The 17,088-nt window shown below is 36.7% G+C and overlaps 1 protein-coding gene across 1 annotated transcript in view; it reads right to left on the reverse strand.

Annotated features, from left to right (window-relative positions):
* Positions 1-851: 851 nt before the first annotated feature.
* HBS1L (HBS1 like translational GTPase) overlaps positions 852-17,088 on the reverse strand; it is a 56,412-nt gene continuing 40,175 nt past the window's right edge. The window contains exons 8-18 of the mRNA XM_088529855.1: positions 15,803-15,920; positions 12,865-13,011; positions 12,136-12,210; positions 11,215-11,332; positions 10,957-11,025; positions 7,610-7,714; positions 5,523-5,613; positions 3,864-3,972; positions 3,454-3,554; positions 2,346-2,490; positions 852-1,491 (exon numbers count right to left, since the gene is read on the reverse strand). Of these exons, the coding sequence (XP_088385981.1) occupies positions 1,480-1,491; positions 2,346-2,490; positions 3,454-3,554; positions 3,864-3,972; positions 5,523-5,613; positions 7,610-7,714; positions 10,957-11,025; positions 11,215-11,332; positions 12,136-12,210; positions 12,865-13,011; positions 15,803-15,920 (1,090 nt within the window). The 3' untranslated portion in view covers positions 852-1,479. The remainder of the gene's footprint in view (positions 1,492-2,345; positions 2,491-3,453; positions 3,555-3,863; positions 3,973-5,522; positions 5,614-7,609; positions 7,715-10,956; positions 11,026-11,214; positions 11,333-12,135; positions 12,211-12,864; positions 13,012-15,802; positions 15,921-17,088) is intronic.

Consider the following 17,088-nt stretch of genomic DNA (forward strand, 5'->3'; position numbering starts at 1 on the left):
AAGTATTTAAATAAATAAAACTTACAGACTATGAGAAGTAACAAATAGTACATAATTCATAGGATAGCTTCAGTCTGGGCAGTAACAGTTTTGATATAGTTCATTTGTAAGATCTGACATCAGTTCATTTCAACATACAGCATTACTGATACTTCCACAAACATGCATGCAGTCAACAGCACAATTTACATAAGTCAAGTGCATGTATATGATGAACTGGAGCTAAGCACGTGACTACAAAAAAGTAACCTCTCACCAGGACAAGCACAAATGCATGACTTTGCACTAAACAGAGGTCATAATTTTCTGTGCTCTTCACTACACAAGGGGTGGCTATATTTCAGTAAACTGAAATGACTGATGCTTTGAAGCGAGTATTTTAGTTCTTCCCCTGCACTATAACACAGGATAAAAATTATAGTCTTCTCCATACTGCACTCATATATATGGTTCCCAAGATATATGGGATCTTCTCTCAGTTCCTATAAAAACCTTCAAAGTTGTTGGAAAATATGCCTCTCCTGGATTGAAGCTGGAGATGGCAGAAAGGCCTGATAGGATTTATCTGTCAAGTGGTTAAATCTCTTACTGAAAAATGGGAAGGAGTTACAGGCTTCAGGAAGCACAATAATCTGATTTAAGCATATATTCCAAAATTAACTACCCAACTGGTGTTCAAAAGATCACGAATTCGAAGACTGTAAAGTACACAAACATGAGTTGAAAATTAATTCCATAGAAAGAAGCCATAGGCCAGTTTCTCATCTTAGCTCACTAACTCACATATGGAAATCAATAAATGATTTAACAGAGTTTAGAAGTATTTAAATAAGACATCAAGAAGGCAAAAATTATGCTCAAAGCTACTTTATTATTCTTACATTTTAAAAAATAAAATTAGCCAATGTTGGCACAGCTTCCACTACACCGCAAAAGAAACTTTAAATAAATTTGGGGATAGAAAAAAACAATCCTAAGATAACACTACATGCCATTTTCTGCAAGTATATAGTTCTTTTTTCCCTGAATATGCATTCAACTCAAACCTCAAAATATATTAGACCAATTAAGTTACTTTACTGAATTAAATGTGCAGCAAAAAAGCAAATCAAAGAAAATATGTAAACAATTTATGGCTGGAAGAAGTTTGTTTCATGATAATTCATCATCTTATTCTCTAATTGAACTTTCTAAGCATGTTTCCATCAGGCTCTTTAAGGGGTAATTCCACATGGAGAAACACATGGACTTTTGAGATGAGAAAGTGCAAAATTAACATTTCCTTGTCAGTTGGCATCTTGCTCTGCAGTGGGAGAGACTGATGAAGGGCTCCCCAGAAATCTAATATGATATGACTTTTGTCATCACGTTTTGCCCCCAGTTAGCTGCACTTGTTCCTTCGACTGAAGTAACTGGATTCTTAAAAGTGTGGGTATCTGACTGCATTTTGGTTGGATTGCGGAAGTTCTGGATCTGCTGTCATTCTTTAATCTATAAACAAAAGCAAAAGAAAGAAATCCATTGAAAAATAAAGTTCTAAACAGTCACAGATTTTTCATGTGCTTCAAAGCACAGTCGATTGATGCACAAAATTCCTTCTGCTCTGACATTCTCTGGAACAAGATTGCAGGTACTAAGTAGTAATTCCCAGAGAATAGTTAAAGAGTTATTCAGTCCCCAGTTCTACAAACATCAAGCATCACAGATTTAAATAAGACCTATTCACTTGAAGTTAAATCTAAGCATAAACGGGTACAAGATTAAAGCCTGATTCTGGATGCTGTTTTAGACAATGTGAGATTATATTTCTCTCCATCGTACCTAAAGTTTTAACTTAAGTTCTGATCCAAAAATAGCAAGATTTTGAAAATAATAGAAGGACATTTTTATTTTATTCTATTAGAAGGTGAAACATTGGTATTTACCTCCACAATATGTGCCTTCTCCCACTGAAATTGGACCAGAAAATATCTACAGACATCAGTAATAATCAAATGCATAGCTACTTTTAACATTGACAAAGTAAAATATGGCACAAAAACTAGCAACAGCAAAAATAGCTAACATTTCTTATTTACAAACATCTTTTGACACACAGTTTGATTTCAGAACAGCAGATGTATTATTAAAATCCTGAAGGGTTATTTTTAACTGGAGAGAGAAAAAAAAAATCAGAAGTTCTAAACAGATGCTTCTTGAACACAACTGTGACAAACTTCCCATACAGTCTTTTTTTCAAAAGAAAAAGGGTTTCAAGTCAAAGGGTGTAAAATCAAATAGGACTTAATTATAAAAACGTTATGTCATGCATGGTGAGTGTAGAGAAAGCCATAAGAGCATCATACCTCTGTGATAACTCCTGCAGCAATAGTGGAACCACCGTAGCGTAACATAAACCTCCCCAGCTCTTTAAAATCCTTATATAACTCTAGAGCTACAGGCCTTTGAGTTTGTAGTTCTATTAAAGCATTCTGTCCTTTAGTCAGTAACCTGCAGGGTTAAATAAGCAGAAAATCCTATTGCTAATTCATATATGCATTAATTTAAAAAGAGAACAATGAATAAAGGACAAAAATCATCCTGTAAAGCCAAAAGAAATTACAATGACCAAGGTCAATCTCAAGCAAAACAAAGGCCACAGGACTGAAAACACATTTGCCTGCAACATACCTTTTTAAAAGACATTTGTGTTTGTTTTAAAACTTTCCAGGGACACACTTGGCAAATTGTTTCGAAGTTAAATATCCCATTTAGTAACTACTTTTTACATCCAGTGCAACTCTGTCTTGTTTCAAACCCAGTCCTAACAACTAAAGAGGATGTGGGGTTCATTTACTTCACCAGCTCATTATTTTGTGGAAGTCTTTCTTTTCCCACTTCCTTCCCATTACCTGTCAGCAACAACTTTAGCCACGCATTTTTTGGCAAAGGATTTTTCTGATTTTGTTACAGCTCTCAAATAGCACTTCAACCCAAAGACAGCTTTAAATCATAGTGGGATGTTCCCATAGCTTAACTGCTGGAAGAAGACAGATTCAGAGAAACCTAAATCTGTTGTTGTTCTCCAGCCCCACTGCCTAGCAGAGTTTATTTTAGGCAGTAACACACTTTCGGATTTATACCAGGAATCCCCCCGGAATGTAATGACAAAGGTATTTCTAATCTTATCCCCTTTAAAGTACAGGGCTGTTGACCTGGAATTGATTCCTGACCCTGCAAGACACCTTAGGCAAGTCATTTTACTTCTTGGGTCATCAGTACTTAGTAAGTGGGTATAAGTAGTTGCCCTTTATAAAGCACTCTAAAAAAAAATAAATGTGAAACCAATCCAAAAAGGAAAATATACTTTCATCTCCTTATTGCTTCATAATAGAACCTACTTGATTTGCCACACATTAACCAAAACTCAGCTGCCCATTCCTCTGCTAATTATTAACTACTCAACACACTTACTTCGGTTTTTTCTTTGTCACTTCACCAGTGCTTTTGTGCAGGACGCTCAATAATCTTCTAATAGTAGCAGGTTCGCTTACGGTTTGATAGTGTAAAAGCACCTAAAAGAGTTTTATTTTGTCAGTTATTGAAGTCTCTAAAACAAACAAATTCTACTTGTCAATACTTGAAGATATTAAGTTCTTTTTAATTAAGACTCATTTTCTCAACAAATGTGTCATAGTTTCTCACAGGAGTCTGCACCTCAGTTTCAATAACTTTCTCTATTATCTAATTTCTTTATCTCTGCAGATATGCCAAAGATTACTATTTAATTATAAATATATTTTTCATTTTTAAGAGGACCAAATGGCAGGGGGAGCCAAGAGACAGTCACGTATAATGAAAATAATAACTTTCAAGAGACTCACAGGAAATCCTTTAGTGATCGGAACTTCAATATTAAAGATGAGAATCCGAGCTCTGAAACGGGTACAAGCTTTAATGGGTTCCTTGGGATCACAAAATACACAGCCAACACTATAAGAGGGGAGAATAAGAGAAGCTGATGCACATCATGATATAAAACTGTTAATCACTTACACTGGAAAAAGAAATATTTAAGAAGAGATAACAACACTAAAATGTAATTAGAACAAAAATCAGAATACCTCATTAAAACCCATAGCCAAACTATTTCCTAGATCATGTCTATGGTATTCTGTTGGTAGGCATGAAGAAGTTTGTCTTTGTTCAATTGTTCAATGAACAATTACATCCATTGCTAGCCAGTTTCTAAAAATGTCACTATTTCCTGTACTTTGAAGAATTAGACTTTCGTTAGAGATTTTCTGTTACAGACCAAGAGCACAAAAATGCTGTGAGTTGTCCAAAATTGCAATGCTAATAGCCAAAATTCAACTATTTGGTGAACAGAAGATGATCACAATCAGAACTGTCAAAAAATTAAGCCCTCATCATCATTCATTTCCAAAAAAACTAGTAAGGTGTGTCACAAGAAAGTTACTGCCTGTTACAAGTCATTAAAGTAGACTAGACACAGCTTTCTGAGAGCAGCTAACTTGCTACCTAAAATGAAATGAAAACTATTCCCACAAAGAAACACATGACCAAAGGGAATGAACAGCACAAATCTGTAGGTCAAATGAAATGGAATTTCAAGGAACACTTAAAACTTGTTGACAAATTTAATGCCCCTCAAGAAAAATTGACATCTAAAGTAAAAATTTGATCCAAGTCTCCATTCAACAAGTAGAACAGTGTATCTTTTCCTCATTTACCACTGTGTGGTAAATGAAAAACCATTATGAAAATGAAACACGGAATAAAAAATCCTGTACTTTTTCCCTAAAATGAACTATTAAAGCAAGGACTTTTTCAAGCACTAGCTTGAAATCTTGATGTTTGAAGCCCAACTAAAATGCAGAAAAGCTATTCAACTTATGGAACCAGCTATCCAGCCTGAATAAGAATTGACAGCCGCAAATACATACTCCTCAAGGCTTGAGGCTATGCTTAGCATGAAATCTATACACTAAATAAAAGCTATTTGCTAAATGTCTTACAAAATACATAAAAATAAGGTTAGCAAAGCTTCTTTCTGTTTTGATAAAGGTTAAGTATGTCAAATAAACAGCTTCCCATCAATCAGTTTGTTCAGTTTTAAATACTGGCACGCAGTGGTCATTGTTTTGATAAGTTTTGTTACAACGATTAATGATTTGATAAGTTCTTCAAAAATATCTTGTTTCATTTAGCAAAATTTAGCTAAGTAGGCAACTGGGATATCTGAAGAAAAGTCTTAAAAGAAAAAGCTTTCGAAGGTTACCAATGTCAGCACTCGGGCCAAGTAAGAACACTAACAGTATTCTTCTGAAGTTGCCGTTGTACATATAGCAGATGTTTCCAACGTCCGTACATGCAAGCCAGGTGATATGCATCACTTTGGTTTTAAATATCCTGGTAGCCAAATCATTCTTCAAGTAAACCGCTGATTGTGAAGGGTAGTAGTTATAAAGCTTTTCATTAAAAACAAACCGTTACTTAGACTGAAACTCAGTTTTGCTCACTTGATTTTGATGATATCCATGCCGGTCAAAGTGAGACTAATGTGATCTCCTGCTGCAGCCCAATCAACTGGTTCATCATGCAGTGTAATTCCTGGAAATGAGTAAGAACAGAACCTCACAGTGAAGTACCTAGGTTCTGAGCTACAAACAAACAGCTCTGTTTGGGCCATTTGTGCTTCATCAACCATTACTCATCAGTTTTCAATATGAATGGGCTGAGAGTAAAAGCTTTTCAACTGAGAACACTGAGGAAGCACTTTTTTCTCCTTGGCGGGACTCTCTTCTCTCACCCCACCCTGCACACAAGAGCATGGCTCTATTTAAGCAAAGAGGGGACTTGGCGCTTGTCACAGTGCGGATGTCACAGTGCGGATGTCACCGCGCGGATGACGCAGTCCCGAAAATACCATAGTACTGATATCTCTGCCTGCCCCACCCATCCTTTGATGGGCACGCACACCCTAGACCGCATCTTTCATATACTTTAATAGTACTGTGTCAACTTTCATTTACCTTAAGTGGATTTGTTGACTCTTTCATAAAAAAGCGTAACAGACGCCTTTCGTTCACAACGACATTGCATCTGTGAGAAAGCATCTTTAAAAGTAATTTTATTCTGATTTTTAAATGCATTCCAAATGCTTTAAAGATAACCTTGCTGGTGGGGGAAGACAAAACTAACTGCTCCCAATTTTACATTTGGAAGTTCTGGCAGACTCCGAGAAAGAAATTTCTTAGCCAAAAAAGCACCGTGTTTTATAAATACTGCACTTACTTATAGGATATAATTGTATTTCATTGCGGATTTGCAAATTTGTTCCAAAAAGCACCTATCAAGATAGGTCAGAAAACAGCATGCAACTGTAAGCATGTTAAGCATTTGAAGTTCAGCTTCTTGAAATGAATAACTGGAATCCTAATGCACACACGACCTTCAGTTAATATCGTATGACAAATTACCTACTCTTAATACGACTGAAAGTAGATGCTTAATGAACTAATTCCCAGCCTTTATCTACATTTGAACCATATCACATGCAATGTGTGTAAGGATAAATAAACAAATAATCACATAAATGCACTGGAGGATTCTCAGACAAAATTTCTCTTTTCCGATGCCACTTCCCCCACGGCCACAGCTGACTGAGGGGTGTGACTAGGGCAGTCCGATATCCGCTCGAGTTATCATAACGTTCCCGTGCGAGGCGAGCAATATTTACAAAGGTCTAATCCAGTATACCAAAGAGTTTCCCAAATTAGCACTGAATAAACTGATTTTCAAATCAGAATGACAGTTGCATCGGCAAATTGCTGGATCCAGGCTAGACACACAAGCCCATTCCTTTTGAGGACTTCGTTGTTAATTCATTGGTCAATGTTGCAGGAAATTCACAACTTTATCTTCGATTTTGCATAAGAAACAAACAAACAAAAAAACTCTGCAGTACAAAGACAGTAAGCTTAATTATGAAACAGATAAAATCTTTATCTGCTATCTTAAATATTCCTTTTTCCATATATCAAAAGTATTGGTAGTATTTTAAATTGCATTTTTGACTGCTTTGTAGCTGCTCCACACCTAACCTAAAAGTATGGAAGGATCAATGGCAAATGTTATGAACAACTGCACAAATTTTCAATTTTTTTGCATCTCGTTTGTAAAGAATAATCGTAAAGAATAAAGAATATTGTTGCGAAGAACAACAATAATGTTGTTCAACATGCTCGCACTTTCTGGCAGCAGTAACACTCCACAACCAAGCTGAATATTAATGATTCCTGTACTGCATATTTTTACAGCAGTGAACTGTGGAGCTCAGATGCTTTTATGGATTCTTCATGAAATAATGTAAAAAAGGCTACAACATTAGGAGTATCTGAAGCTTTAAAAGAGGTAAAAAGCATGAAACATTTCTCAAACTCTTCAGACATATTTATACAGACACAGTCACATCTGAAGAAATTCGTTTTATGCTTTCACATTTTATGTTTGACAGTTAGTATCAGTTTGACAATCCGTTACCATTTCAGTAACTGCTCCTAGCCCAGTATTGACCTGAAAGTAAACAAGCTTCTGAAGACCGTACCTTTTGCAGTGCAAGTTTCATTGGGAGGCATCGCCAGAAGTCGTTCTCCAACTTGAATATAGCCTGCTTCTATTTTACCAGTCACACAAAATCCCGATCCTTGATCTGAAATAACAGTAATATTTTAAAGTCATTTCATAGCAAGGTCAATTTCCCACCACGAACACTTCAGCAGTGTACAGACAGTTTTAAATATAATAAAGCTTTTACCCTAACAGAGAGTTCAGCACTTGCAAGTTAGACAACTGTGCTTCATAATGAAAATGAAACATTAAATTCAAAACCTCTAGATCTTAAATTTTTCAGAACTTATATCCTTCTTTAAACAAAGGTAGGTGCATGAAGAAGCATGTTTTAGTTTTTCAGTATTAGATTAAGCTTCTTATTTTCTAGCAATTTTATTTAATTCAGCACTTTCATTACAACTGCAGACAAAAATATTCCACAGACACCTTACAGAAATTCTCAGGGACAGACCCCAATTCCTATGCTCCTCACTGTTCAGCTGCCTCAGAATCCCAGAAGCTCCATCTGCAAGTTTCTTTTACTCCTAGAAAGTCAAAGATCAATTCTGTTCTTTCTAATATGAGAAGTTGTTATAACAATGGATGACTTAGTGTTTCCGAGTACAAGATTTACATATATTTTTCTTCTGGAAAGCCCCTATACTTACCTAATACACTATTATTTTAATTGCACATTCTAAAAAATGTGCAATACAAAGCCGCTCTGTACTTCTAGTGCTTCACACATGTATTTACACATACACAACTTAAATGCCTCATCTGCAGTATGTTTATAAAGAACCCTCTGACATGATTTTATAAAGACTTTCACAGTAATTCCAAATGGCAAAGAGGCCTTTTGCTGAACGTTAGAATTCAGTGATAAAGAACTTAGTATTTTGTGTGTCATATTAACCTTAAACCACATGCTACAAATTCCTTTTCTCTCATTACAATTATTGATGAATGCTTCCACCTATCTAGCTGTAAAAGTATTACCAGTACACCTAATAAACTATTTTTCCTCTATTCATTCCAGCAAGTTAGATGAACACAACCAGTTAACAGATGACACAGATACACAGATATTAGAAGAACTGAAAACTGGAAAAAGAGACTTGCTACAAAAAAAAAAAAAAAAAAAAAAACCTGCAAGTCATGGTACAACTACCACCTGGATACTGTGCACAAAGAACCCAACACTGGCTCTGCAAGCATCTGCAGACAGCCAGAGCCATGAGCTGGGCCCAGGCTCCCAGCCATGCCCTGCTCTCACCCAGAAGGAATCAAGCACCAGTTCTCCTTCCCTTAACACCACGAGTACCTGTTTGGCAAACCTGTATGTCAGCTAGGACCCCGCTTTGCCACGGGCTCACTACAGCCCGGGAAGGGTGAAGCTCCTTCAGCTGCCACAGCAAACCACTGCACAAGCACAAACATAGAGAGGCAGACACAACCTGGGTATAAAGAGCCTGCTTTTACATCTGTCTTGATACTTAGGCTCTGCCTGTATTTCCCAAGAGCTTCTGGCTGCTGGAAAAGACTGTCCTAAAGTTAAGTCAAGTCATACCCTCAACAGCATTAGATTGTATATGGAGACTGAAGGTGCATGAGCTTAAAGGGACCTCCTGGCTCAGGAGGTAAGTTTGACTGCAGAGAATATTAGGAGGGCTAAGGAGGAAAGCAGATAAAAAGAGGCTGAGGTAGATGAATTAAGGTTATAAGAAAGCCTTAATAAAGCAAGGGGTTTTCCAAGCTATGTAAGAGTAAGCTTAGCACTATCACTTTTTATATAATTCTATGGACAGCTCTTCCCAAGTATGTGCCCAGGTTGGCATAGGGCTGACAGCAAATGTTGCTTCATGTAGTGGTACCTGTAGGTACTTCCTCTGATGGCACTCAAGCTGGTTTGCTTTTGAACCCACAAGCTGGGTGAAGAAAGGGAGATACAAAACTAAAAAACACCTAAAGGACATTTTCAAAGTGATAAAAGTTATATTTGTAAATTGAGTTCCTTTACACAAAGCCGTTATTTATTTTCTTTCTTTGGCCTATCAGCCTTCTTTTCCAGGGCAAATTTAGTCAAACTTGTTCATCTCGTGAAACTAAACGCAACACAAAAACTATTATTGTGACATTAAAATGATTATTGCAGCATAAAAGTTATAATGTTATCTTGAAAGATCTTAATCAAAAGTCTCAACGCAATTTCTCACAGATCACAGGACTGAAAAAGAAAATACAGTGATGGCCTTAGTAAAGGACTTGGTGTTAACACACTGGGATAAGTTCTCACATATGGTTTCAATGTTTACCATTATAACTTCAGTATTCTAAGCAAGCTATCCTAGGGCACACAACACAATCTCTTTCTGAACGACCCACATCAAAACTACACAGAACTCCTTTTTTCCTATTATGATCATTATTTTCATCTGACTTTAGGATTTCTGCTGTAACACCCAATATATAAAAGTAAAATTTCTATTAAAACAGTTAAGTCCAAATATCAGGTATTTAATTACAAAGTATGCACAGTATTTCAAATCCTGCTCTTATTTAGTTTGCAATATTTCTTGAGGGGGTTACAGAGAGTATAAAACAAGGTAAGACTGTTACAAACCTTATTATTATTATTTTTTCTAAATTAAACCTAAATGTAAATGTCTTCAGCTGGAGAGAAAATAAAATAAAATAAAATTTACCACAAAAGCTTTAATTGCTCACATCAGCCTATTTCCTCCAGCCAATACAAATAAAGCCTGATTATAGTTACTGGCTGCTAGGGAACAAGGAGGGACCTTTAATTGCATTCTCTGCTGGTTGTAACATCCTTAACGCCACCATCCTTTTGTTTATCAACCCAAAAAGTTGTAATATGAAAATGGAGCAACTTCTCATCACTAACTACAGCAATGAACATAAAAGGACCAAGTCAAACTCTGTCTAAATGCAGAAGTGGAATGGAATGTAGAAGAGTCCAAAGACACATTTGCAAGAAGTTTAAGAAACATTCATCTAAGGAATAAGAACCAATTTTGAAGAAAAAGGAAATCCTCAACTCTGTCACACAGGACCACCAATTCATTACACAGTCAATTAGCAAGCCTTCTAGAAGCTGCCATTCTTCTCAGTGTGTTTCTTCAGTGTTACTATCTAATATTCCATGAAGAAAAGTGTTAGAAAGATTCCTATTCCTGCTCAGGTATCCTAACACACAAAGCTCCTTCTTTTTTTTTTTTTAATTATACTTTAATATAATCTTTCAATGCACATCTTTACAGTCATGTCATAAATATTAGTGAAATGACAGCAAAAATACCACAAAAACAACCAACCAACCTTTAAAAACATCGGCGACACACAACCTAAATGGTTTATCCACTGATCTTTGAGGTGGCTTGAAAGCATCTGCAAATAAATTGATAATACTTTTTAGAATTTCTGTATTCAGTGATTATCTCAATAATTCCTCCTTTAAAGGCAACTAAGCTATACTGCATTCCAAAATATTTGTCCCACTTCTCCCCCTAAAGTTTGACATGCATGCATACAACTACAACATCATATTAGTTCTTAACTTAGAACAACTGCACTCACCAATTTGCTCTAGCAAACATTTTCCTTTATACCACTTTGTGAGTTCATCTGACTGACCCCTTGTAACTAAATTTTCTCCACCAAGACCACTTGTTGGGATATAAGCCACATCAGACTCCTAATAAAGAAAAACAAGCAGAAGTTAAAGTACATTATAACAACATTTTAAGAGACAGGTGTATTTTTCAACATTATGCTTCCAATTTATGAAAAAAAACAGTCAGCAAAACTATATTCCTCCTATGGAGGAGATGAATTCTTTGGCCAATATATTTCCATTCTGTTCCACTCTTTGGTGGTCTTAGGGCTCCTTACCAAAGCAAGAAACCGGATATATCTGAAATGATGATTGCAATTATATTAACTGGAAGCTGAATTTGCGTATAGAACTCCAACTGCATATTTGACAGGCACATTCCAGTATTAATTGCTGATTCTAGCATAATAATTTCAGGAAGGCCTCAACTGACCAATTAGATAGGAGTTTGAACCAAGGAAACACAACAACAATAATCAAGAATAACAAATAAAAAATGTTCTTACTAGCTCATAATTCACAATGAAACCTGCACTGTTATAAAACATTCTACTATAATCCATGTGATTCTGAACATTAAGATGGTCTGTTCTGCTTTGTAGAAAAACAACCCCAATGGACTGCAAAATAGATGAGCACCCAAAAGATTCAATAGACCTAAAAAAAGAGGAGGGAATATTACTAAAGAGTATCAAAAACTAAGCCTTATCCAAGGCTCAATGAACACCCTGCCACTAAGAAGGTAATCTGCTGTACTACATGCACATACTACCTGAAGGAAAGTGTCACAAAATAACAACCTGGCTGAAACAGTGCACAAACCTCCTCCTATCCTCACTCCAAAACCTGAACAAAGCAACAAAGACCTCAGAAATACACATTACCTTAAAGCCAGCTTGTCTAAGAAACTGGCCAAGCTTACTGGTAATTTCCTGAAATCTTTCCTGTTGCCAATTGACCTAAAAAGAGAACAAAGATTATAAGAATAAAATTCTGGATTGTTAAAAAATGCCATTTTACATTAAGCTTTAGACTTGAGCAAATAGCTGCACATCACCAAATCAGTAGATTTCTGGGTTTTCATTTGTTTTGTGATAGCTTGTGATAACTTTTTTGTTTTGTGAACACTTGGGTGATCACAAACATCACAGCCACAAATTTCCAAGTCCATTAGTTGACTTGCCAATTACTAGCACCTTTATTAATTCACACAAAATTTAGATTCAGCAAGATACATGATGTAGCAATAATCTGAAAACCAAACAACAGTATTTAAAACAGTTTAAAAGTCTGAAGAATGTTCTTGGGGCCTTCCCCTGGATGTCCACCCTTGCAGTTGGCACAGTAATAGCTGCTTATCTGAAATCTAGAAGAAGATTTTCACACGAACAGTGGAGGAAATGCTCATTTTAGCATCTAAACTGTCCTCCTCTGTGCTATGAAAACGCATTGATAAACAGAAAGAAAAATATTGTAAACACAGGGACTACAAGGCCTGAGACTCAAAGAAAGGAAGAAATAAACCTTTTTTAGCTTTTTAAGTACTGATACGCTTAAGGAAGAAAAACCCTGGAAGGAAGCTTTTCCATTACATAGAAAAACTAAGCACTTGCCTGGTCCATTTTGTTGACTGCAACAGCTAGCTGTGTCACTCCAAGAGAACGCACCAATAATCCATGCTCTCGAGTCTGGCCACCGGTCTCAAACCCTGCTTCAAACTCTCCTCTGCTGGCATCCACCACCAAAATGGCCACATCGGCCTAAAGCAAGGAAACAAACAAAAAATAAATCAAACAACAACAAAAAAACAAAAGAAACACGCAATTAAAACTAGTTAAGAGGTGAAAATAATTCAGGTAAATAAGCCAATCAACAACAACTCACCAAAACCTACTTTACACAGAAGGAAGACTGAAATGCTCCAAACGCAATTGAAACTGCTTGTTTCTACCTCTCTGTTCCAAGCTCACCTCAGTGAAATAGTATGGCAGTGAAATAGTATGGCACTGTATCACCTCGTGTCATAAACGACAATTTTACATAGCATATTGTAATATAGCAGCCAGCTCTTTCCTTGGGGGACCTATCTGCTTTAAACTCCCCACCACGCTCATGCTCCACAAGCTTAAGAACAGATTATGAGTAAAATGTTCTGTTCCCCTTGCTGTGTATACCCAGGACTCTGCACAGAAGCCTGAGCCTGGGCACAGTCAATACTGAGAACCAGCAAAAATAAACCACCTCACCACACAGTTAGGAGAACCAGTACACTCCGTATGGGATGAGGACTTTTCACAGTCTACTCCACATGCTGGAGCATGCCAAGCTCATGGGCTGGTAATTTGTGATTCACACACCAAGGCTCTCAAATACAAGTGGAAAAAGCTTCCATAGCCTATTATGTATTTTATCACCCAGGACAAATCTCTGCCAGGATATTAAGAGCAAATAGGTATTGTGCTGTCTACAGCACTGAACAAAAGCTAACATTTAAGCATAGGAAAAAACTGAAATAGCACAGACTGCCTTAAAATCTGCTAATATTTCTACTAGTTCACAATTTCCACCTATTTCAGAAGGTAACAGGTAGTTATAATACCATCACCTACCAAACGATGGCAACAAATATGAACAGGAAAAGCATTTGTGTCAAAGGTGAGATTCAAAGCAGTCATCTTCATAGGACATAATGGAAAGAGAGGAAGAAAAACAGTGTTTTCTCCCTGTCCTTATACACACATGCTTCTGGATGCCAGGAGGGGAGGCCAGAGAGAGCACATTGTCCTAGTTCTGAATTCCCCTCACCTCAAAGAGAGAAACTGGGCAAGTGTGAGAACGGCAAAGGGATGAGGGATGAATTTCCCCCAACCCTAGCTCAAGTGTGCACCGTGGTAAACCCCTCCTTCACAGGGAGGCAAAGGACACCCTCACAGGACATCTGCATTTTCTGAACTGTAAAAACGATACCTAGGGACTAAAATGAATTGGCCATTTATTAATGCCATGTACCAGATCCTGGCCCTGATGAGGCTGATTTGCATTTTGTATAACAGCAGTTGGGGATTCACCTTGCAGTGGTGGAATTCCCAGCAACACAGAGGCATCGGGGGCATTCTCACATTTGCTTTCTTCCAACCATTTCCTGAGAGTGTTCAGGCTGCTCTGGCAGGCATCAGAGGGCTTGTAAAGCTCCACTGATTCCCCTAACACATGTCAGAACAGCCTGGCCCCTCACAGTCCTGAGGGCTGAACACAGAGATATATCAAGTCCTATTTAGACAGCCTCATTTTCTGTCAAACTGACACAACTGCTGACAGTTCTCTGCATTACTTATTTCAAAAGACAACCCAGCTTGAATTAAAATTGTAATGGAAACAAAAAGTCATTTTCCAGGATTCTGGAACTACAAATACATTTCTAATTAAAAAGAAAAAAAGCAGCTTCCTGTAACACGTGTTTCACAGTGTGCATGATTATACAAGCCCTACACCACAATTTGAGAACCTCTGACTATCCTGTGGCCTAACCACTGAGCCACGAGACCTGAATTCTTACCCAGGCCTGTTACAGTCCTAGGGAAAAATTTGGGGCAAACTAGTCTTCCTATAGCATAATTCCTCTATCTGTAAAACCGATAACAATACTTACCCACCTTTTGCAAGGCATACTGAGCTCTTAAGATAAAACTCATTTGAGACTGTGATAATAACAAACACACACAAAAAAGGACCTCTGAACAGTAGCTTGCCTAGGGGGAGAGGGAGTCATCATACCAATTTTACTACTTCTGAGATCCAATTCCACTATTTTTAAAACTCATTTTATGACTCATTTTATTTCATGCAACCAGATGGATTACTCACTCTATTGGATTTATTATCTACATAAATTAAATAACTGACCTAGATGAAGATGGTAAACACCATAATGAACTCACTAGGTAGTGCCCTAACACTTCAGACTTTACCCACAGTTCTCTCAAAGCAACAGGGGCATGTAGTTACTGAAAATGAGCTATTGAAGAATATATATGCACTTTGTATAAATGCATCTACATGGTATTTAGTCACCCCATACAAAATACTTGCTTAAATCAAAAGAAGTCTTGTGCTTGACATAGGCCAACCTTTTTTTTTTTTCTTTTTTTTTGCTTCAACTGAAAGCCACTTGAAATCTTTACCCCTAAAAAAAATTCACAGAACTACTTGTTTAGTACAACTGCCACATTTGAATAGCTTTAAGAACAACTCTTTGATTTATCTAACTGTAACTTAGTATTCAAATTACTTCCCTAGTAAGTGTGAAACTCTCCTCCAAAGAGATAACTTACCAAAAAAAAAAAAAAAAGAGAAGTAACTGCTTTTAAAAAGTTTAACATATTTTTAAGTTTAGAACAGCTCATGAAAACTTTAAAGCTATATCAGTGGCATCAGTGATTCTATCTTGTCTTCAAAGGAAGAAGAAAATTTTGTCTTTTTATTTATTTATTTATTTTTAAAAATGTTATACATAATAAAGCTATTGTAGAAAGAGTTTTAGAATATATCTACCTGTGCAGCTCCTGTGATCATATTTGGAATGAAGTCTTTATGGCCCGGAGCATCCATCAATGTAATTACTTTAGTCTTTGTCTCAAATTTGGTCATACCCACATCCATTGTTACTCCCCTTAAACAAAGCACACAAAGAACACACCATTACAACTGCTTTGAAAGCTTCACAGAAATTAAAAAAATAAGGTAATGCAGTCATGAGATTATATGCATTATGACTTTAACCTCACTTAGCCTGCACTAAGAGATGGAAAGAAGCCAACTTGCATTGACAGACCTCTCGAGCTGCCTTTGGGTAACTCTAATTAGAAAGAAAACAAACACCTAGAATTAACAATGTTAACTCCATGCCAATGGACAACGAGATGCAAGCACATTGAGAATACGAACAGAAAACTTTAATGAGCATTTGAATCATTATTAGTCTTACTTTCAATATTTTGCTCTTCAGAAAGAGACATCATTTAATATTGGAAGCATAAGAATAAATAAAAACAGAAGATAGGGACTAAAGTAGTAAGGTTATAATGTTTGCAAAGATTCATTCAGAACTACTTATTTTCTAGGAGAGATCACAGGTCTTTGGCTCAGTTCCACATCTCACTAATAACCCTGTTTTCTGCACAGGGCACGGGATGGATTCACCTGAGCAAATGCAGACATCTCTCATGCACGTGTCTATCTGAGCTAGTCAGCTGCATCTCCCCTTACAGCCAACGACCAGACACAGGCACATAAGGTACAAGGGCACTCATTTTACTAGATACTTAAAATATTCCATGTTCAATGGCAAGAAGCACTTAGAGATGGCTCCGTAAAAACTTTGACTTAAGAAATACAAAACTCCAACACAGAGAAAATAAAAACAAGCAGAAACACCAATTCCAAATTCTGAGGATAATTATTAATTTATTAAAGAAGAAGCAAAAGTGTGAAACGTAAATGATAACTCTGTTGAATAATAAAAACTGAACTTAAAATTCCTGATTTTAATTGTCTAAATGCATGAAAATAATTTTATACTCATTAGAGTTTTTCACAAAGCTTACCTTCCATTAAGGTTCTTTTGGTTCCCCACCCCCCACAAGGAATAAATACTCATCTCTGCCTAGGTTTTCACGCGTTAATTACCCCCTATCATAGGTAACAAACTTTGTATGTTCATGGTGTAAGTGAAAATAGTGGCACATGGAAAAGTTTACTTATACATATGGTGCCTTTACAAACAGCTTGATGGGGGCTGCTTTACTCCATGTTCTTCAGCATCACTTGACATTGTCAAA

The sequence above is a fragment of the Tinamus guttatus genome, unplaced genomic scaffold, assembly GCF_059628265.1.
Source record: "Tinamus guttatus ecotype Peru unplaced genomic scaffold, ASM5962826v1 Tinamus_guttatus_pri_ptg000351l, whole genome shotgun sequence".
Taxonomy (NCBI): domain Eukaryota; kingdom Metazoa; phylum Chordata; class Aves; order Tinamiformes; family Tinamidae; genus Tinamus; species Tinamus guttatus.